This window comes from Gracilinanus agilis, chromosome 5, assembly GCF_016433145.1.
Source record: "Gracilinanus agilis isolate LMUSP501 chromosome 5, AgileGrace, whole genome shotgun sequence".
Taxonomy (NCBI): Eukaryota; Metazoa; Chordata; class Mammalia; order Didelphimorphia; family Didelphidae; genus Gracilinanus; species Gracilinanus agilis.
The window spans coordinates 144220342-144243365 of record NC_058134.1 but is presented as its reverse complement, the minus strand read 5'-3'; the positions used below and the strand labels follow the sequence as shown (position 1 = coordinate 144243365).

At 35.8% G+C, this 23024-nt stretch overlaps 1 protein-coding gene across 1 annotated transcript in view; it reads right to left on the bottom strand.

Annotated features, from left to right (window-relative positions):
* The window catches only part of DOCK4 (dedicator of cytokinesis 4), a 541177-nt gene that overhangs the window by 115929 nt on the left and 402224 nt on the right, over positions 1 to 23024 (bottom strand). The window contains exon 26 of the mRNA XM_044677327.1: positions 13074 to 13172. Coding sequence (XP_044533262.1) covers positions 13074 to 13172 — 99 coding nt within the window. The remainder of the gene's footprint in view (positions 1 to 13073; positions 13173 to 23024) is intronic.

The window sequence follows — 23024 nt, the reverse complement described above, 5'->3', positions numbered from 1 at the left end:
GGAAAAAACCTGCAACATCTTTCACTAATCAAAGTAAGTTTAGAGCAAAGGAAAGATGGTTTCTGATGCTCTGGTACAAAACAGATCTAAACCTGTAAGGTCAAAAGTTTCTAACTTTGATTTCAATTTCTAGGTCATTCTATTTCTACATTAATGTGAACCCATGCAAACAATCATAATCAACAAAGAACAGGAGTTTCATGGGTTCACATATGTTGAACAATAAGGAATATGTGCAAAGCTGTAGCCCACAGAACAGGGTGGGTGTATAATGAAACAGCACAGGCTGATGTAGAACAAGTCTAATCACTATTCAGTTAGTGATTTCCCTCGCCTCCAGTTTTAAGATTTCTTTTTAATTTGTCATATTTCAGTGAGGGGAAAACTTCAAACGACTAAAAGTCTTGGCACTCAGGTCTTAGCTCTTGCATACTTTGTGCTAACACCAACAAAAACTGCTTTTCTTATATATTTAGGTTGAGAAAAGAGAAAGAATGCATACTATTCATGTCACAATTAATCAAAATGCCAGAAACTGCTCAAGTGATAACCTTAGAGACCTTCATGTTTCTTAAGAAAGAATATATTAATAAATTTAAAGAATCTTCATGACCAATAGCTACTTAAGAATTCCCAAATTTCATTCTGATTCAGAGAACTATCAAGAACCTGGGCCAAATTATTCTTTGAAATTAAAAAAAAGTGACAGAAAAAGATATCCCAAGGGATATTTGTGCTTTCTTTTGGTCCAATTTTGTGGAATCAGGATAGGGAACTTGCCAACAACAATCTCCTTGTCCCAATACAGATTTGCACCTGTTTAGTAACTTATAGTTGTATAAAGCAGCCCAGCGTCAAACTGAAGAAGGATTTGAATCCCTGTCTTCAGACCCTGACACTGGTGCCGTTTGTTCACTACAACAGGTTATTTCTATGACAAAATATATTTATTAAATCTTAATATGATCAAACCACAAAATCTTGCAGATAGATAAGGTCTTAAAGATATTCAAAAGCAACCTACCATTCTATGCAGAAATGCTCCCTATCCTTAATAATTGGGCTCATCTTGAACACTTTCAGTCATAAGGTATGCATAGATTAATAGATACAGATTAGATATAGATATGTGTGTATGTGTGCATACATGCACATATGCATACATGTGTGTACACATGCACAAAATAATACACGTATATGCACACCCTTTTCCCCCCTTTTTTGGCTAGGGGGAGTCTAGGTCTCTATTGCTCAGGCTAGAACAGTTCAGTAGCCACTTGTGAACTGCCATCTGTTGGATTGTCAACTTCTTGATGGAAGGAACTATCTTTTGCATCTAGCATACGATAGGCACTTAATAAATGGTTACTGATTAATTGATAACCCTACTGCTCTGTACAGAGGTTTTGACCTCTCTCTGTCCTTGGCCAATTCTTGTCTTCTTAGCCTCCCTGATCCTGGATGCTCACCATTTTGGTTCCAGACTTGGCATAGATACCAATCTGCCCACAACTACTGAGCATGAGCAATCATCAACCTTAATTCCTTAATTCCCATCAGCAAAGATATGTGTATATGATTATGTCTAGCACCAATCCTTGTTCAGACATCTCTAAATTGTGTTAAGTCCATTCTTTCAATGAATAGAAAGTGGTCTCCTTCTACACATCCATCCAAGCTCTGTCATAAGCTCATACAGAGTAAATCTAATCTCTCTTCCCTGTGATAATCCTTTAAATATTTGGAGAAAATTATCATTTTCTCCCTACACACCTACATTTCTCAAGTCCTTTCTTATCCGTGCAAAACAGCCCTAGTTAATTCAGGTGTTCAACACGTGAAGATTAGGTATCACAGGACGAAAAGAACTGAACTTGGGAGTCAGTAAGATATGAATACGAATTCTTCCTTAGACTTTATCTTTTTGACCTGGATGAATTATTTATCTTCTCAGCCTCAGTTTTCTCATCTGTAAAAGAGCACCTGCATCAAAAGGTAGGTGTAAGATGCACATGGAATAATACATTATGCTAACCTTAAAACTATAAAGATATTAGTAATTGCTACTGTTATCACACAGCATGGTTTTGAGGCCCTGCAATTGGTTACTCTCTTCAATGAATACTATCCAGCTAATCTCTATCCCTTTTAAAATATACTTAGAAAAAGCTAGAGATGAGAGATCCTGGGTTCAAATGTGGTTTCAGCCACTTCCTAGCTATGTGACCCTGTGCATGCCACTTAACCTCAGTTGTCTAATCTTTGCCACTCTCTTGCCTAAGAAACAATACTTAGTAGACAGAAGATAAGAGTTTAAAAATATGCAATACCTCTAATTGAACATAGTTCTTCAAGTCTGATCTGACAAGTGTAGAATATATCATGATATCATTTCTTTTGTATCCTTTGCTTGGGGCATTATACATTTCAATGAAAGTATCCTTAGATTTCCCTCCCCCCACCCCCTTTTGGCAGTCACATCACATTACTGATTCATTGATCTGGCGGTCAGCTAACATTCCTAAATCTTTTCCATGGTTAAGCCACATATCTTCATTCAATATCTGGCTAATTGATTTTAAGAACCCAAGTATAAGACCTCAGAGGAATCTGTGTTGTTTCATCTTTTGTGCTTTGTTTTTTAGTCCAATCTACTGAGATCTTTTTTTTATCTGATTATCTAGCCTATTAGTTATCTATATTCTCTCTCATCACCTTTATGTAATATACAGTTTTGATTGGTGCTTTTTCCAAATCTTAAATCATTAATAAAGCAGTTAATAAATCAGGCTTAAGGTCAGGACCCTACGGTATGTGACTAGACTGCCCTACAGTTCAATCCGTGAATCAAAGATTACTTGGAGATCATTGTTCAATCAACACTGTTCAATCAAAAAACCCACCCAAATACAATATCATCTAATCCACATTTATTCATTTTGGCCATAAGGATTTCATGAGAAACTATGTCAAAAGACCTTGATTAAATCCACATGTGATGATAGAGGAAGATTTGGGTGGAACTTCTAGTTCTGGACTGGACATTTGCTTGCCATCTGACATTGGGCAAATCTAAGCACCTCAATTTCTACTTCTCCAAAATGTAAAACAAAAGGTTTTTGTGTACAGTATTCAAATGAGCAATATGTTCTGAAACAATATCAAAATATGTACATACCGCTAGAATCTCTGAGAGTAGCCTGGTGCCAGGAACCTTGAAAGCATTCACCAAGTAATTTATTATCAAGTGTTTTCAAAGTTAACAAACAATGAACTTCAAAGTGTCCATGTTTCAAAGGTGTGGACTGAGATTATGCCTGTCTGTCTAAACTTAGCAGAGATGCAGGCACCAGGCTATGGAAATGTCCAGAGAAAATAATCACATTAACAATGTACAAGTAACAAGATGCAGGTATCTGTAGAGTAAAATAGTATTGAAAACCTTCCAGTCAAGATTAAGAGTCTTTTTTAAATGACCGTGGACACTGAGCAAAGAACTTCTACTTCTACATTGTATAAATGAACACAGGAATTGGCATATTTTTATTTGTGTGAACAATACTCATTTCCAAAGCTCTTGAGGTAGTTATTACCTCATCATCTTGAATTCTTTTAAAAAATAAATGGGGGAGAATACACAACTTAAACAGATAAAAAGTGACCATTAGCTCTGAGAGAAGATTGTTATTTTACTCCACATTTACGTAACAGAAGAGTAAAGCTAGTTAAAATGAGAGTTAGATTTTTTTTTTTTAAACCCTTACCTTCCATCTTGGAGTCAATACTCTGTATTGGCTCTAAGGCAGAAGAGTAGTAAGGGTAGGCAATGAGGGTCAAGTGACTTGCCCAGGGTCACACAGCTAGGAAGTGTCTGAGGCTAGATTTGAACCTAGGACCAACCGTCTCTAGGTCTAGCTCTCAATCCACTCAGCTGCCCCCTGAGAGTTAGATTTTGATGAGCCAGAATTCTATAATGCACAAAATCAAGGCTTACAGTTATTTGTACACTGATCCTAAGCATTGCTTCCAATGAACTCCAGACCTGGGAGGGTGATACCTGCCCTTGCTGAGACACGTAGCAAACTTTCTTGGTGGGAAAGTCTAGGAAACAGTACAAGGAATTATAATTATTTCTTGACAGGTCTGTTAAATCATTCAATATCGAGAGGGGTCTCTAGTATTGCTGGAAATTTTGGTCCCAAGAAAATGTCATGTAAAGACTATTGCAAGTACTTTGTGTTTGAAAACAATAGAAAAAGTGAATCCTTACTATTTCTTACCATTTTTACCATTACTTCAGAAAGACTACAGTCACATGGCTAATTAACACTTAAAAAGAAGATGAACTGATCTTGAGTAAGTGGATAACTACTGGTTATCTTCTTCAAATGCTCAGTTTCATAATCTTAGGCTTCTGATAACCTGTTCTCTGAATTTGTTCTTTCTGCTTTTTTTTTTTAAACCTTTACTTTCTGATCAGTTCCAAGGCAAAAAAAAAAAAAATGGTAAGGGCTAGGTAACTGGGCTTGAGTGACTTGCCCAAGGTCACAGAACTAGAAAATGTCCAAGATAATATTTGAACCCAGCACCTCCAATCTGTGCACCTGGCTCTCCATCCACTGAGCCACCTAGCTGCCCCACTTGTGCATTATTAATGTGAATATTTTCTTTGGGCACTTCCATAGTCCGTTACCAGCATCTTGGTTAAGTTTAGGACAGGCACATTTGCCACAGACACTTGAAAACACATCGTTTGTTCACTATAAAAACACTTGATAATAAAGTACTCATTGAATGCTGTCTGGCAATAGCACTGCCAGTTTTCAGCGAGTAGGTAGGGGCCCAGCAGAGTAGTTCCTATAATATGATTTTTCAAATAATCTTCCTGGGGCTTTCTATCTGCTGGACCCTCAAGTATTATATGGAGCTACATGGGCAGTTCAAATCTGTGCATTCCATTAAAATGAAATGTTACTGTCATCCTTCATATTTCCCTCTTGCATTTGTTGACAAAAGTTGATTTACACATCTACCTTTTAAAGATATCAATTGATCCCTCTGAACTGTAGTCAAATGACTTCCTTATGACGTTATTTATAGCCAATACACGGATCTTTTATGTCTTCATTCATTCAGCTCTCATTTTACCACATAATGTTTGTGGCCTTCAGAACACTTATTGGAAATGGCTTTTGCAATTTGCCCAGAATTTCAAAGGTGCTTTTACAGCTACTGAACTAGAAAAGCTTTTCATGGCTTTGAATACTGAACATCACAAAAACTAGTATTGAAACAAATGCATTTTATAAGGGCTTTAATACAGTTAAACCCCGTTACAAAATTCTTTGCTGTATTAGGGATTTAGTTAAACTGTAGAGGTGATATTATCCTCAGTGGACACAGTTGGCCTATAAAGACTTATCACTAGGAAGGTATCTTCTGAATCTTATCTTACTTCCCTGACAGCAATCAAATAATGAGGTCCTACTGTATTGGGAAACAAAACTCAGGAGATGGCAGTTCTCTAAAAAATCCTGGGAAAGGATAAGACCTCCCAAGTTCATATAAGCCATAATTAATTACAGTTCCAAGGGATGGTGTAGATCCCACTGATCTCTGTATTATCTTAAAATCCACTTCAGTCACATTGTTGGCTACAAGTCTCTAAACTGAGAAATTTAACATTAATAGATAGAGCTAACACAGAAAGAACAATTTCCAGCTACAAGGCCCTTGGTTTGACTTCTTCACTCTGCTAAGATGGCAATTTTTAATTATGCTAACAATCTAGGGTTTTTATATAGGAATCCCCTTTTTTCTCTTTTGCACAGTCATTGCCAGTTTTCCTGAAAGGCATACTGTATTCCACAAATGTATTCCACAAATCCTATAAATAGGAATAATTCAATTATCTGCTGGCTATATCCAACTTTGAAAAGGGGAGCATAAGGAGAATCAACTTTTAAATATTTACACCAAGCAAGGAAATTTATTCAATGAACATAAACAAAGAATCAAAAAACAACTCTTGCTTTCTTTATTAGAATGCATTTGGGTTTCAAATTATACTTAGGTTAATAAATTAGTTTAGATTCTCAAAGCACACACAATAAAACTGATTTAACTGACCATTTTGTATAGTGAAAAAAAAAAGATTATAGTAATTTCACAAATAATAAACACAAGTTACTAGCAATGGGCCACACATTACCTTTGTCTTCCCTTAACTAATCCCAATGTCACTCAATTACCTTACCCATCTCTACTAGATTTATACAGCAACCAAACAAGGTGTTGAGTGACCGAGTATCTTTTTATCTTGTTAATATGAAATTAATATGTGAAAAGTTATTCATAAATTTTATATAACATATAAATACGTTTGATTATTACCATCATCATCATCATTATACATACTATATCTATTTCCCCTCTCCTGGAGATACTATATATATGATCAATAGTTTTATATATGAAAAGGACCCTAAAGATCATCTAGGACCATCTCACTACTCATGAGAAAACCAAGACTTGGAAAAAATGATTTGTTTATAGTCACAGAGTTAGGCTTGCACCCATGTCTTCTGACTCCAAAATGAATTGCTCTTTTTAATGTACTACTCTGCCTCTACATGTTGTTCAACACATGTTGTATTTTCCCATTTTCTGCTATCACATACTCCTCAGTTTCACCTCAAGTGATCTTCGCCTTACTCATCACCCCTCTCCTGTCTTCTCCGCTCCTGATTCTTGCTCAGTCACTTCAAGAATATATCTTTTCTATTTCCCCCCAGTCTATCTGTTTTTAAGCTAAAAGATAACCCTATAAAAGAACAAGAAGCACAAAGATACTGCTAGTGATAGAACCATTTCAAGGAAAAGACGTTCATTGTGAAATTTAATTAGACAAAAGAACCAGTGCCATTAAATTAACCTCCTAATCCCTTGAAAGTGTCTCCAAATCTCCTTCAGAATCACTACAGAAGTCTCTATTACTTCTTTATCCCCTTTTTATTTAACTTACCTTGCCTTAAGTTCCTGCATTCAAGAAAATAAAATCTAAACTTCCTTATTCAACTTCATTTTCTTTAGGATTCGTTTAATATGTATTTAGTAATAGTATCTTGGCAACATTTCTCCCCCACTCTAGTTCAATTCAAAAGTACAGTCTTTCAAGCCAATACTTTGACTTCTCCTTACATACCCTATGGTGAGGACATACTGCCCTGCTTGAGGGTCCTAATGCTCTTTTTCCCATGTCTCTGCCTTTGCACCGACACATGCTTGGAATGCTTTCCCGCCACAATTCTTAAAGAAGTTTTAAAGTATTGTAATTACATCAGAGGTTAAGTGGATTTCCTTGGATTGGTTGGGAAACTTCATCACCATTCTTTCCATGGGAAAATTAATTTGGGATCCCAAATAAACAAGTTACACATAAGCAGTTTCTTGAGGCTAGGAATCGTTTCATTTATGTCTTAGCATTCTTAGCAAAGTATCTGGCACATAGTAGAAGTTTACTAAAATTGATTTTTTTTGGAAACTTTTAAAAAGCAATAATTTTGTTAGGTTGAACACATATTTCTAATATTATTTTAGACTCTTTAGTGCCTTTATGTTTGAGAAATGACGTGATTGTTATTCAGTCTCCACATTATTTGTTAGCAATAACCACATGAGGGAAACAAAATCACAGAATCTCAGGACTGTAAGGAATGTGAAAGATCATTAGACTTCACCACATATCTTAGCAGGAATCCACCCTGAATTATCAAGTGGTTATCTAGCTTCTATCTTAACCCTTCCAGTGATGAGGAACCCACCACCTACTAAAATAGCCCCTTCAACTTTAGGATAGCTTCAAACTTTAGTTACTTTTCTTTACACTGAACTTTTGACCCATAATTCTGCTATTTCTGTCCACTGTCCCTCTTTCTACTCTTTGGGCCCAAGTAGAATATGAATGATAATCATATGATATTCATATTCTACCTTTTCAAATACTCAAAGATAGCTTTCGTGCTTTTCCCAATTTGCCCTCCCCACACTCCAGAAATATTCAATTCTATTTAATTCCCCATCTCTGTTCAACTGATCTTATGGCAGGGTCTATCTTCCCTTTCACAATTTTGATTATCCCTGTCTTGAGATCCTAGACTACCAATGTCATTCATTAATTGTGATATGAGATACTGAATACCATATTCCATATGTAGTCACTATAGAGCAGAATAGGGATTAGCACCTCTATCATTCTGGACACAAAGGCTCTCTTAATGGATGTTAAAGTATTACATTAGCATTTTTGGCAGCCATGACATAGTGTTGATTTATGATGAAATTAAAGTCTATTAAAACTCCTAGGATTATTTCCCCCAGACATGTAATAGGAATAACTTTTACTATAAAATTTGCATTTAACTTGCAAAGAATCTAATTTACATTTCCCCATAACTTAATGAGAACTTCCAATTTTATTATTGTTAATATATTGAGTTCCTACAAGTATTGTTGACTGTTTTCCAATGTTTCTTTCTCAGAAATGCTTGTTAAATATTTCCATTATTTACTGTGAAAATGGCTACAACAAAAAGGTAATAGTTTGCTGAGTATTTAATACATTTTTGGGAGAATTTTCTGCAGCAAACATATACACAGGAGTTATGATTCAAGTGGTTAAGGCATATATAACACTTTTATAGATCTTTAGATGTATGTGTAAACTACCACTGAGTAAGAAATCATCACTTTTGGTTAGGGAGAAATTTCTCTTGGTTATCTGTGATGAGAAAAGTATATACCTTTATTTAGAACTTACAACATACATCATTCCTCCAAGTGGGTATATTTATTTTTATTTTTTAAATTCCACTTGATTTTATTTATTTTTTATTTTTATTTAAAAATATTTTTCCATGTTTCCATGATTCATTTTCTTTCCCTCCCCTCTTCCCTCTCTGCTCCCAGAGCTGACAAGGAATTCCACTGGGTTGTACAAATGTTATCATTTGATACCTATTTTCATATTATCCATTTTTGCTGCAGAGTGACTTTTTAAAGCCTAAACACCAAATCACATACCCATATAGCATGTGATAAGTGATGTCATAGGTCTTTCTTTTGCATTTCCACTCCCTTAGTTCTTTCTCTCAATGTGGTTAGCATTATCTCCTATAAGTCCTTCAGGAGTGTCCTGGCTTGTTGCATTGCTACTAGTAGCAAAGTTTATTACTTTGGATTGTTTTAGTGGGTCCATTTAAGCATTCAAAAGCAATATCCTTGGGTACTTGATCATTACTTTCAAATTACATTTTGTTGCTATTTTCAACATTATTCCCAGTCAGTAGAAATATGGAAAAGAGTTTTCTACTGTACTTTCTAAAGTTATTAACAATCTAGCTTCTGATCTCATCACTCGCCAGGACTGTTCCCCACAAAGTTACTACAGAACTTTGAATTCCCAAATCTAATGACATTTTCTCTAATCTCATTCTTCTTGAAGTCTCTGCACAGTTTGGCACTACTGCCACTTTGTATTTCTTTCCTCTCTAGTTTTTCATCAAAAAGCTCTCTTGGTTCTCCTCTCCTTCTGATTGCTCCTTTACAGTTCCATTTTCTGGATCTTCATCCATATTTCTAACTGTGAATGTACTCCAAAATTTGCACTAGGTTATCTCCTCTTTTCTGTAGATATTCTTTCACTTGGTGACTATCACTTAATTAATATTTCCATATAGATGATTCCATGATTTACACATTCAACCTAGCCTCGTTCCTAAATTCTAGACTGAAAATAACAACTGCATATTGGACAATTTAAACTGGATGTTTCAAAGGTATCTCATACCCAACCTGTAAAAAATACAGCACATTTTATTTCTTCAAAGTGACCATTTTGAGCGTTCCTATTCCTACAAAAGATATCACCATCTTTTTAGTCATTCAGGTTTTTAATGACAGTGTCCTCCTCAACTTCTCACTCTCACCCTACATATTGTTGCCAAATCCTTTTGTTCCTATTGCCACAATATTTTTTTAATAAACCATTACCTTCTCTCTTATAATCAATACTGTGTATTGGTTGTAAGGCAGAAGAATGATAAGGGATAGGCAATGGGGGTTAAGTGACTTAGCCAGGGTCACATAGCTAGGAAGTGTCTGAGGACACATTTGAACCCAGGACCTCTCGTCTCTGGACTTGGTTCTCAATCCACTGAGTCACCTAGCTGCCCCCTCACAATATTTCTCATATATATTACCTTTTCTTCATATATATAAAAGCAGCCACCATCCTGGTTCAGCACCTCATTAGCTTTTGTTGTGACTATTCCAGTTCCCCTATCTTTCATTTCTTCACATTCCATTCTATCCTCCAAAGACCCATTCAAGTGATTTTCCTAAAGCTCAAGTCTGAGTGTCATCTCCTTAGCAAAACTGAATCTCTATTAGTTCAAGAATCAAATAAAAATTTTTGTAAGTGACATTTAAAGTTCTTAACAAAATAGTTGCATCCTACCTAGCTAGTCTCCTTTTGTGTTTCTCCCGTACACCCCTTCTCATATACTCTATTATGCCAACATATTGTCCATCTTCTGTTCTAATCTCCATTTCCCATGTCTATGTCTTTGTACTGACACATGGCACGAAGGCTCTCCTTCTAGCCTTCTGACTCTTGGTATGCCTTCAAGAATCAACTCAAACATAGTCACCTTTGGGGCTATTTCCTCGTCCATTTCTCCTTCCCTGCCATAACTGTTTGTGACTTCTCATTCAAGGTATCAACTTTGCATGCCATATATATAGTTGATTTTCTTGTTAGAACAAACTCTTTGAGACTAGGGACTATTCACTTTTGTCTTTCTATGCCCCAAACAGTGCTTAGAACATCAAAATCAGCTACTTGGTGGTAGGGTGGATAGAAGGCTGGACATGGAGTTAGGAAGGCCTAAGATGCCATTTCTCAGCTTTGGTATCCTTATTGGGAAAATGAGGATAATGACAATGTACACTTTAAATGGTGTTGTCAGGATAAAATGAGATTTTTATCATATATATATATACATATATATGTATACACACACATATATATACATATATATTTATTTTTAACTAATATACATAACATATATAATACATAGACACACATGTATATATAGTACAATACAAAATGCTATATAAATGCTAGCTATTATAATAGATTACTTGGTAATTGTTAAAAATGTATAGATATATCTTTCTTCCATTAAAATGAAATATTTAGGGGCAGCAAAGTAGCTCTGGGGATGCTTCCTATCTGTGTGACCCTGGGCAAGTCACTTAACTCCAACTGCCTAGCTCTTACTGCTCTTCTGCCTTGGAATCACCACTTTATATGGATTCTAAAATGGAAGGTAAGAGTTGTTTTCTAGTTGTTGTTTTGGTGTTTGCTTTTTAATGTAGTGTTTAACAAGAGCAATTCAATTCAGCAATGCACATAAATTTCCTACAGTCTGTTGCACCTTCTTATCTTGACTGGAAGAGGTATAAAGCTCAGATAAGACAAAAATCTCCTCATCTCTGTGTTTTCAATGGAGGTATCTCAAACCTGAAATTCTCTCATCTATGCCTCATGGCTTCTTTCAATTATCAAGTCAAACCCTATCATTAGCAAGAAGCTTTTCCCAGTTCCCCTAAATGCTTCTGCCTTGTTGCTGAGATTACCTCCCAGTTTATCCTATTTAGGATCTTGTTTGTATATAGCTGTTTCCAAGTAGTCTCTCCCATTAAGCTGAGTTCCTTGATGGTAAGAACTGCTTTTGCCCTTCTTTTTGTCCTGAGCACTTAGCAGGGTTCCTGATATATAATAGATGCTTAATAAATGTTTATGGATTTGACATATTCATGGAGTTTATAGCTTTGTTAGTATAAAAAATGTTAAACATTAGGAATTCCGTGACTGTCTTCATTGGAAAAACCCAGATTTCCATGTTCTAGAGGCACATTTAAAAAATCACATGTTCAATTCTTGACTCGAACTCCAGGGGAATAATACATGCAAACACACAGGCACAAATTTTGCCTTGTGTATCCTCTAGAAGTCTCTTTGTATTAAGCATTATCCTAATCTGTTCTGTGCTTTACTAGTCAAGAGTTCCCAAACATCTCATACATCCCTAAAAGATTCTTCTGCAGTTATTGAGATATCTGTTAATCTCCAGTATTAGGAATAAGAGATGAATACTTGATGTAGGTCTATTGCCCTGCCTCAGAACATATTCAAAATGCATTCTTTAAGGGACTCTGCATGTTCTGAACCGATAAAATGTTATGTTTGAACTTTTCCCTCCTTTTTTACCAGATTATTTTGCCCCTTCTAGCTCTAATATTTGGCAGGTCTCTCCACTGTCAAGTTAGACCAGAGTACTTAATCCATCAACAAGCAGAGTAGTTAAGTCAACATCTGCCATATTGACTTATCTAGAAAAGTGAGGACAGCAACAGAACAGAGAAATGAATGTAAATAAAGGCAGAAAATTACTGACAGTTCTTTTCACTAAAGAGGTTTTAGTGAGCAAAGGGGGAAAACCAGAAAGGATGCCCAACGAAATAACATAAAAAGATTGGGTTTTTGGATAAACCTGAAATTTGTGGTGTTTAATGTCACACTGTCACAAGAACATATCCTATCGATTAGACCTTAAGTGGCAAAGGATACAAAATACAACCCAAATTACCCTTGAGGTTGTGCTCTGGAACTTGTCAATAATGCTGTGATGCACAGTTCCATGTTTGAGAAAAAGAAGAAATTTTCCTGAGCTTGCCATTTCTCTTCTTTTCTAGCAAGGACAAGTGTCACCAAGGTCATTTTCCAGAAAGAGGAGTGATTGTACTCAACTCCCAGGAACCCCCAGAGGCAATGTAAATGTACAAGTCTACACCACTGTTTAGATGCTCCTACCCCATCCACTGAGAAACAACTCAGATTGTTAACATCAACAAATATAAACAACAATCCTTTAATTATGGCATGATGGAAAAGAAAGAACAAACAGAGATAGTGAGGGGAGAAAAGAAAAGTAAGAAAATTCACTTACCCTCAACTCTTCCTTTGTGCTGAAGCCATCAAGAAGCTGTTGGTAATGTCTATCTGTCATCTGTCTCAACAGGGACAGGAGGCAGGCAACAAACTCCCCCTAATTTAAAAAAATCATATTATAATAAAGCTTCCCACTCAGGAGAACCTGGAGTTAAGAAAATACAAAATCAAATCCTGGTAAGGTTAGTTCCCAACTGTTTATTTATCATTGGCAAATCACCTACTCTCACTCAGTCTCAGGTTCCTTAATTGTAAAATAGGAATAATAATTAGACCTGCCTCTCAAGGTTGATGTTTGGATAAAATGAGATATTTGTAAAGCATTTTGTAAGATTTAGAGTACTATACAAATTAATATAGTTTTTATCATCATTATCATCATTACTGAAATATTCCATATTCTCTTTAATTATACCTCAGAAAATTTGAAAACACAAAACACAGTGGCATGTGTTATATTGAATCTCTGGGAGCTTGAAGTTCACTTTTGATTGACAGGTGAATCAGTTGGATGGAATGTTCCCAGAGAGGAATGTGGACTCAGGAGAGAGAAGTTGAGAACCCTGATGGAGGTTCTGGGGTCTTTTACCTGTCCCTGAGGCTAGAGATCAGTGTGGATCCTGGTCTTTGGAGATAGAGACTTGCAAACTCAACCCTGCAAGCTCCTCCTGTGTCTCCTGTACAGTCATCAACTTGTATCAGACCACCATCTCTGTTTCTCTTGCCCCTAGATATTAGGAAGTTCATCATCTTAGTTATCTAGGCTTCCCAGGGCCCAGGAGGAATCCAGGAAGTGGGCAGGAGATGAAGAAGAGGGTGGAAAGGGTGGATATCTCAACTGATAAGGCTTAAGATCTACCAAAGAAGAAGCTGAAGATTTCCCAGCAGTTTACCTGCTCTGGTGTAGCCCTGGCCAGGCTGTACCAGAGAGAAGCTATCATCTTGATTCCTTCATTTGCCTATAGTTAGAGATTCATTAGTATTAATTTAAATTAGGGTCTCCATTACCTCTATCCCACACCATTATCCTTCTTACCAAAGATATTCAAAGTTTAAAGTTTGAATTGGTTTCCAAAGCTTATTTGGGAAGGGAGTCATGCAGTCAGATTACCAACGTTACCTCAGCTGAAGAGCCCAATAATTAATATCAATTAACCCCAGGTGGGTCCTGAAGGGATAAACATTTTGACTTAAAGGATCCTGCCTGGGCAACTGTTATAAAGGAGAAGTGCCATCCTATCATCTCTCTGTACTCCATCTTCATATACATCAAATAGATATTAGTACCTCCTTACAATATAACACATGTAATATAATCTGAAGGGATACTGTAGGCCATAAGTCTAATTAGTTTAAATTTTAAAGTTTCTTAACTAGAGTCTGTGAACCTTTAAAAAATATTTGATAACTATTTAAATATAATAGGTTTCCTTTGTAAATTGTGTAAATGGAATTAGCTCACCCTTATTCAATCTTTAGACTTTAGCCACCAGGAATAATGACACCCCACCCAACTTAGAATTAAGTGGGGAGGAGGAGGTCTATGACTCACATGTGATAGTAAGTGACAAATCAAAAACAAGTGAATGCTTCCTGGACAGTCCAAAACAAAGTTGAGGCTGCCATTTGTCCATGTAAAACTGGAGGTAGATGCAGGAAGTGATGAAAACTGCTATCTTTTAAATATGATGGCAACTGCCTGTGAGGGGCTTTTGCCTTTTGAACTTGGTGTTGGAGGAACTCGAGTGAGACCTCAGTTTACTTCCCTTTGAATTGTCATGTGGCTGATTCTTTCCCTTGGCATCTCTGGAGGACTTAGCCTTTTATATCCATTTTACTTCTTACAAAATTTATGTATCTTATTTTATGCATTTTGAAACAATAATCTGAAAAAGGACTCATAAGCTTCAACAGAGTACCAAACAGGTCCATGACCACAAAATGGCTAAGAATTCCTAAATTAGGGTTTACAATCTCATAGACAATTATTCTTTTCTCACTGTAAAGGTTCACCATCTTCAATGAATATGAGATCACAATGATGTGGGTGTCCCTCCATAGGAAGAGATCACGATTCATCCACAACTTTTTATCCTGCTTGCCCACTCTTGTATGTGTACTTCCCATCAATACTTTACAGAGGATCAAGCCAACATACTGGGAGGTCTTTCTTTTAGGGTAGTTTACTTTATGTGGGTACCAATACAACATATGGTATAACTTACACAGTACTAGAATATGATGGTAACCTAAAGGACTAGACAACTAGACTAACTCTAGTGACACCTCTGCCTACCTATGAGGAACTAAAATTATAGTTGGTATCATCAAGGAATGTGCTATTTTCCATTAAATAAAAGATTGCCCCCTCCCCAATTAAGTATCAAATATGAGAATCTTTCTAAAATGGATTATAAACATTTCTGTCTATTTAAATAGAGAACTACAAGGTATTAGACTTTCTTGACCCTATACTAAATATCCCCAAACTCTTAAGTTTCAAAAATTCTTTTATAAACTTTTATAGCTTTCTTGTGTCTTCTCTTGCTTAACAGCTATTTCTTGATATTCTCAATGTGCCTGTCTCTAGCTGCACCATGGCTTCAGTTCTGATTTGCTATAGGAGCCAATCAAGATCCACCTAAAGCCCTAATGAATTTTGTCTTTTTCTCCCTGCCACTCCCCACATCTTATATTCTTACTTACCGTCTTAGAACCAATATTATGTGTTGTTTCCAAGGCAGAAGAGTTGTAAGGACTATGCAATGGGAGTTAAGTTATTCACATAGCTAGGAAGTGTCTGAGGTCAGATTTGAATCGAGGATCTTCCATTTCATTCTGGCTCTCAATCTACTAAATGACCTAGTGCCCCCCCCCTCACGCCCCACACACCTTATATTCTATGGGGCAATATCATGCCAATAATCAAGAATAAGGAGATGAAATAATGACATTCACTGTCAAGAGTCTGTTTTATTGAGAGTGCAAGAGACACCATGGATGAAAACCTGGTGTTTGTACATCAGTAATCCTTTTAAAAGTACAGGATGATAATAGAACATTTGTCATCCTCTGAAAAAAATGAACTCAACTTGCTCCCAATGGCTTTGGTTCCTTCTTTTACTGATCTGGTAGACCTTTGCAGCCTCTCTTTAAGGCATGCTCACTCAGTCTTTGAGACAAGGACATGGTAATAGGGGATAGCCCTGCTCTAAGAGAAAACCCAAAGAGGCCACAGAGAAAAGACAGATCTGAAAGATTCTTTTCTCTTGCTCTTTTTTTATATATGTCTGAGGGTACTTAGTATGGGAAGGATGGAAAGCTTGAATGCCTTAAGTATAGTGATACTGAACATCCTGTTCCTCTGGTAAAATCTTGGTGGATATACAAACTAGAAAAGAGAAAACTGACTTAAACTCACTTTGTATAAAATGGTTGATTTGTAGGTAGGTAAATAAAAATATTTCTAACATCTCTGCTGTTAATTTCAAGAAGTAGTCTTACTCTCTGTCCTTACAGTTCTTAGACTTAGTATTCATCTGGATTTACAATGGTAGCTGATGGCAAGTAGGTGGTAGAGAGTGCTTGACTTGGCATCAGAAAATCCCGAGTTGAAATCCTTCCTACGTAATTAGCTGTGTGATTGGCCAATTCACTTAACCCCTTTAAATTTAGTTTCCTCATCTTTAAATGGGGAAAATAGTACCTATTTCACAGGTTTATCATAAAGATAAAATGACATAACATAGTTAAAGTGTTTCGCAAACCTTAAAATTATGTATAAATGTTAGATATTTGCAATGTTAACAGCAATGGCTGAAAACTGGTTTTTTTCTATATGTATCTTTTATGAAGAGTATGACCACTTCTCCTAAAAACTGAATCTTGCCATAATAATTTCAAGGTAAGACTGGTAAGACATGTTTCCTAAATGGGGCTCCTCCTTGAAGACCACTTAGAAAGTTTAGCTATAATTAAACAAAATAACTTCACTTCTTTTTTTTTTAAACCCTTACTTTCTGTCTTGGAATCAATATTAGCTATTTATTCCAAAGCAGAAGAGCAGAAAGGGTTAGGCGATGGGGATTAAGTGATTTGTCCAGAGTCACATAGATAGGAAGTGTCTGGGGCCACATTTGAATCCAGGACCTCCCATTTCTAGGTCTGGCTCTCAATTCAATGAACCACCTAGGCAGCCCAAAATAGCATGACTTCTAAAGGAAATGAAGAATTTATTTTTATCATTATTTTGTAATCTATTTTCTACTTATTTTCTTCTAGGTACAACTCAAGATCTAAGCGGTGACATACAAATTTTTAGAAGGCTTGATGATCAGCTCATCTTTCTTAAAGTTGTTAATTTTGACCAGTCAGGGCTCTCTTGAGGTCAAGGACATGGAACTTAAAGACAGGGCACTTTTTTCATGATTTTTTCACAAGTCTAAATAAGGAATGCAGTCTAATGGACTCCATGACAAGGTAAAAGACATTATTTTATTGATTTCATATCTATACCAATGGCTAATGTTCTCTTTTAAAGGCTTTCTTTAATATTAAAATGACAAAGCTAACTGACTATAATGACTTAGGGCAATAGGCGATTATCAAACACTTAGAGGAAATTCATCTTCCATGGCTTACTGAAGTAGTTATGACAAAAAAACATGGAGCCATCCTAATTTTTCCATTCAAACTTCCCACATTTTTAGGATACTCTTATAGTCTTCTATCAAAAATTATACTTATTTTCATATTCTATGTAAGCACAGATGCAGTGAAAAATTCCAATTAAGCTGTAGTTCTGTAAATATAGAATCAGTTTACAATGATGGTTTTTCCTGTTGTGCTTGCATTGTTTTAAATGTTATTGCTCTAATCAGAGGAAAAATGATTAGATGAGCAAGGAGATTGCATTGAAAACACAAATATTTTAAATTTGAAATGTCCTGGGAAAAACAGAATACAGTAATTTTACAAACTAATGTATCTATAAGTCTATAGATGTCTTTGTTCATTTTTATGTCCTATTTAAAAATTATGAGCATTGTGACTGATGTACTTCATAATGCAAGCATAAGAAGAAACAATCAAGTTACATAAATTATGTTTATTGCTGTGGTGGTGGTGGAGTCAGGTCCATTTCTTCAAGACCCATGACGCATAGCTATCAATGGGGTTTTCTTCACAAGAATATTGAGTTTGCCATTTTTTTTCTCCAGTGGATCTTTCTGCCAGACAATCAGATTAAGTGACTTGCCCAGGGTCACACAGCTAGGAAGTATCTGAGGCTACATTTTAACTCAGGTCTTCCTGATTCCAAGCCCTGTACTCTCTCAACAGAGCTATTCAGCTGCCTCCTAAGTATGGAGAGGTTAAGTGATTTGACCAAGGTCACAAAAGAAGTATTTGAGGTTCGATTTGGACTCAAGTTTTCTTGACTCCAGGGCCAATGCTCTTCACCATTGAGTCACAGCTGTCTTAATATAAATTATAACAATGACTAATCCAAAATCTTTGTTTTTCAGAATTAGTACAGGGGGTTAAGACAACTATATGAAAAAGTAGAAAATAATTAAGGACAAAAAAGAAGTATATATTAAAGACATGTAGATGAGAGACAGATTATATCTGGCTTGTTTGGGGCCAGGGAAAGACAAGTGCTTCATCAAAGAGGAAACAATTCAACTAGTTTTTAAAGGAAGGGTAGTATTTCAATAGTTGGAGGAGGGGGTATATTCCTGGAATAAGTAATATGATCAAGAGAGTCATGGAGGGGGCACCTGGGTAGCTCAGTGGATTGAGAGTCAGGCCTAGAGATGGGAGGTCCTGGGTTCAAATCTGGCCTCAGACACTTCCCGGCTGTGTGACCTTGAGCAAGTCACTTGACCCCCATTGCCCACCCTTACCACTCTTCCATCTAAGAGCCAATACACAGAAGTTAAGGGTTTAAAAAAAAGAAAAAAAAAGAGTCATGGAAGGGAAAGCATTAGGTATATGTTTAGGGACTACTTTAAAAAGTGGATCATTTTGGCCATGATTTAGGTTATTATTTGTTGGAGGACAATGGGAAATAAATTTAAAAAGGTAAATTAAGGCAATATTTTAGAGACAATTGAATGCCAAAATGAAGACTTTGCTCTCTATTCTGTAAGCAAAGTGACCACTGGAGGTTTTTGAGGGTGATGTGTGTTGAAGCAGGGCTGTGATTAGAGCTATGCTCCAGGGAGTTCATTCTAGCAGCAGTAAACTAGAGAAGGGACAAACCAAATGTGGGAAGAGGCCAGAAAATTACTTGAAAAGTCCATGTGAAAGGTCATGAAGGCAATCAAAAAAGATAAAAGGAGAGAAAATGGAAGAATAATGTAGAGGTAGAATAATACTTGACAACTAGAAATTGGAAGTAGCAGAGAAATAAGAATCAAAGATGAATCTGACATTTTGAACCTAGGTAACTGGGAGAAAGGTAGTCTACTGATGTTGATAAATTAATTAATTCCAATATTATTATGTCAATTTCTCCCCACACACAACTATTACTTTTATTTAGGAGCTCAAAAACCCTCAAGATTTTATAATGGGGACTAATGGAAAGAGTAATGGATTTGAAGTCAAAGGATTGCTTCAAATCTATATCATGAGGATATTAAAATCATCCTGATGGACAAGATTTTCAGATAAGCAAACAAGCAAATAGGCTCACGATCAGAAATATTATAGATATTCCTTTTCTCAAGCTAGACAATTATTGGTGTCTCTTTAGATACCTCCACACCTGGGCTAAGAAGAGCTGACTTAAAATAAGCATGAATACCATTTCAGACAAATATCTTTTTATAACTGTGTAAATTCTCTGATTTGTCAAACTTATTAAAGAATTTTTGACAGGGCTAGAAACCAAAGAATCCTCAAATATATCAATATCTTTTGGGTCTCCAGTATAACGGGGAAAAAATCTCCATCTGTATCTGATTCCTCATCATCAAAATCCCTGAGTCATGATTTGAAAGCTTTAAATGATCTTGGGCAAATTACTCAACTTCTCTGGAATTAATTTCCTCATCTGTATAATGGTGGAGGTATTGAGTTAGGAGTAGGGCAAGAAGAGGGGAAGGGTAAAGGAGGTCTTGAAATAGGTGATCTCTAAGATCCCTTCTGGCTCTAACTCCTATGATACTTGACCAAACTTTCTTGATTTTTCCAATCTTTCCATCCACAATTCTAACGATAATTTCTGATAAAAAAAAAAAGTTGTCAGTCTTCTTTTCAATCATCACTTAATAAAAGAGAACTGAAAATTTTATCTGTGCTACTAGATTTCCTTAGTTTCATTAAAACTACAGAAAAACATTAGCAATCCAAGGCCAATATAACTGGTAAAAAAATACAAAATAGCTAAAATAATTAAAAAGGAAACAATAGCAATTATCTATGCAGTATACATGGGTATAGATACATCATGAAAAGATTATTTTTTAGAAAATTGTTACTATTAGAAAAGGTACCATTAAAGAAACATTCCATTACAGAGATGTTTAAGGGGGCAAAACTTTTTTTGAACCAAATCTGTGATTTCATCTGTGCATGGAGCTGCCAGTATATATTCTGCCTCTCCCATTTCAGATTAGCATCTGGTCTGTAACTTAGGAAGCTTTCTATGGGTACTAAATGGTTAACTAACTTGTTCATAGACTCACAGCTTTAATGTGTCAGCTGCAGAACTTGACCTGAGATCTTCTTGACTCCATGATCAGGCTCTTATTTATGATGCAATATTGACTTGCATATGGTATCTATCTATCTTTCTGTCTGCCTGCCTGCCAGCCAGTCTATGTATATGGACATAATTTTTAAAAACATATTTTTTGCGGGGTAGAGAAATCTACATCTTTAGACAAATGAGCATAAAGTATCTGTCTTACACATCGCCTATGCTGAGATGAATCAACTGCCTATGGAAAAAAAAATCTGAGAACTACATGCAACTAAAGAAAAGTATTTGTAAATTCTAAGAAACTCTAGAGTCCAATTATTTAAGGGTGTGAATCAACTGGCCATTTGTGCTGCTTTATAGAATCTGCATCCCTGTACAATTAGAATAATGAAAGGAGCCAATTATAGTGGCACTTAATCCAGTTGGAGGATTCATTTTAAAGTTTAAAGAATAGTTGATGGAATAATGAAAAATGCCATTCTTTTAAGCTGAAAAATAAGGTGACTATTACCTAGAATTATGTATATAGCAAAAGCCTGTTGTCCTACAACACCGGGTATAGATTTTTCCATGTTATATGCTAAAAGATGAAACTATGTTACTAAATCTTTTTTAGAACATAATTTGATTCATAATAGAAGTGAGAAAAGCAGTGCAACATAATGGAAAAGATTCAGAAGCCCGACGTTTGAATTATAACTCTTACCCTTATGGGCTCTGTGACCATGGACAAATTATTTAACTCTGTTGAGTCTTGTTTTCCTGATTTATAAACTCAGGATAATGCTAGCTAAAATAATTAGGTATATTTGATTTTAAGATGAAAACTCTTTTAGAAAATCCAATACAGGCTCTGTGATGTGGCTGCTATTAGGAAGGAAAACACTTTATTTTCCTTCGATTCATTTTTCCTATCTTATAATTTGGCTGAATGACACAAATATACTATGATTTAGTTGAACAACACAAATCAGTAGGCTCCACATCAGAGTCTTTGATATTTTTGTCATTTTTCCTTCTCATGGAATATACTCAAAAGGTTTTAATAGTACTTTACCTCACAATGCAATTGTGAGAAATTATTTATAAATCTTGAAGTCCAATTTAAATGTTTTTCTCATTCTTTTTCTTATAGTTTATTGAGCAGGAAGTAATTTGTGTGTATTTGAAGAAGTGCAGGTCAAAAGACACTAATTACAAGTTGTCCCTCTAGTGTAGCTAAGTAAAGCTCTGGGGAAATTTGAATGGTTCTGGTATTAGTGGTCTGAGGGATGCTGGGAATTTAAAGGAATTTACTCACCCCAACTCAAATATCAAGCAGGCTTAAGGGAATTCCTACTGAGGTAAAAATAAAGTGGTCCAAAAGGAAAGAATTGATTTGCCATGCTCTGACTGTGCTGGCTGGGAATAGCTGTGAATCTGACTCAAAAAGGAACTCAAATAGTCTTGAGGTAATGGGCTAGTTTTCTTACAGAAAAGAAGACACATAAGTAACTATGAGGGGGCTAAAAAAACCTGCAGATTGCAATGGAAAATGTAAGTAGCTTCTCAGAAAAGAAAGTTGCTCAGGAGATGGGCAACAGTAGCTCTATAGGGAAGTAGCAAGGTTTTCCAGCCTTGGCTCAATCATAGGACTATGTGTCATCCCTCTTCAACCAATGGCAGGAGAACCTTGGAAAAAGTGTCCCTGTGTACATGAAAACAGTTTATCTTGACATTTACTTTGCTATTCTGTATAACTGAGGACTTTTGTTTTCAGTTAACATGTCCCTTGTTTTGAGCTGGAAAAAGAAAGTGGATCTTTAAAGGTCTGGTCTGAACAGATATTGAATAGATATAACAATAGATGTATTTACAAATATCATTTGAATAAGAGTTCCTTAAACTTGGCCACAGTATACAAAGGATTATGGGGGGAGGTTTCTTGCTATAAGAGCAAAAGTGCACATGAATGTATGCATGAATTTTGTAAAGCATGATACAGTAAAGTTATGAAATATAGTATAGCGTGGTTATTGCAGTGGATTTTTCATTATCAAATCTTACTCTGTAGGGAAAATTACAATAATTTCATTAACAAATGAAATTAACATATCCTGTGCCTTTAAGAAAAGTTATTTTGAATGGTTGAGATGTGGACTGATTTTTTAAAAAATTATTTAGGATTAGGCTGGCATTTATCAGTTTCTCCTTTCTACTCAGAAGTTCTTTAGCTATTTCAAACAATTTTTATGAGGT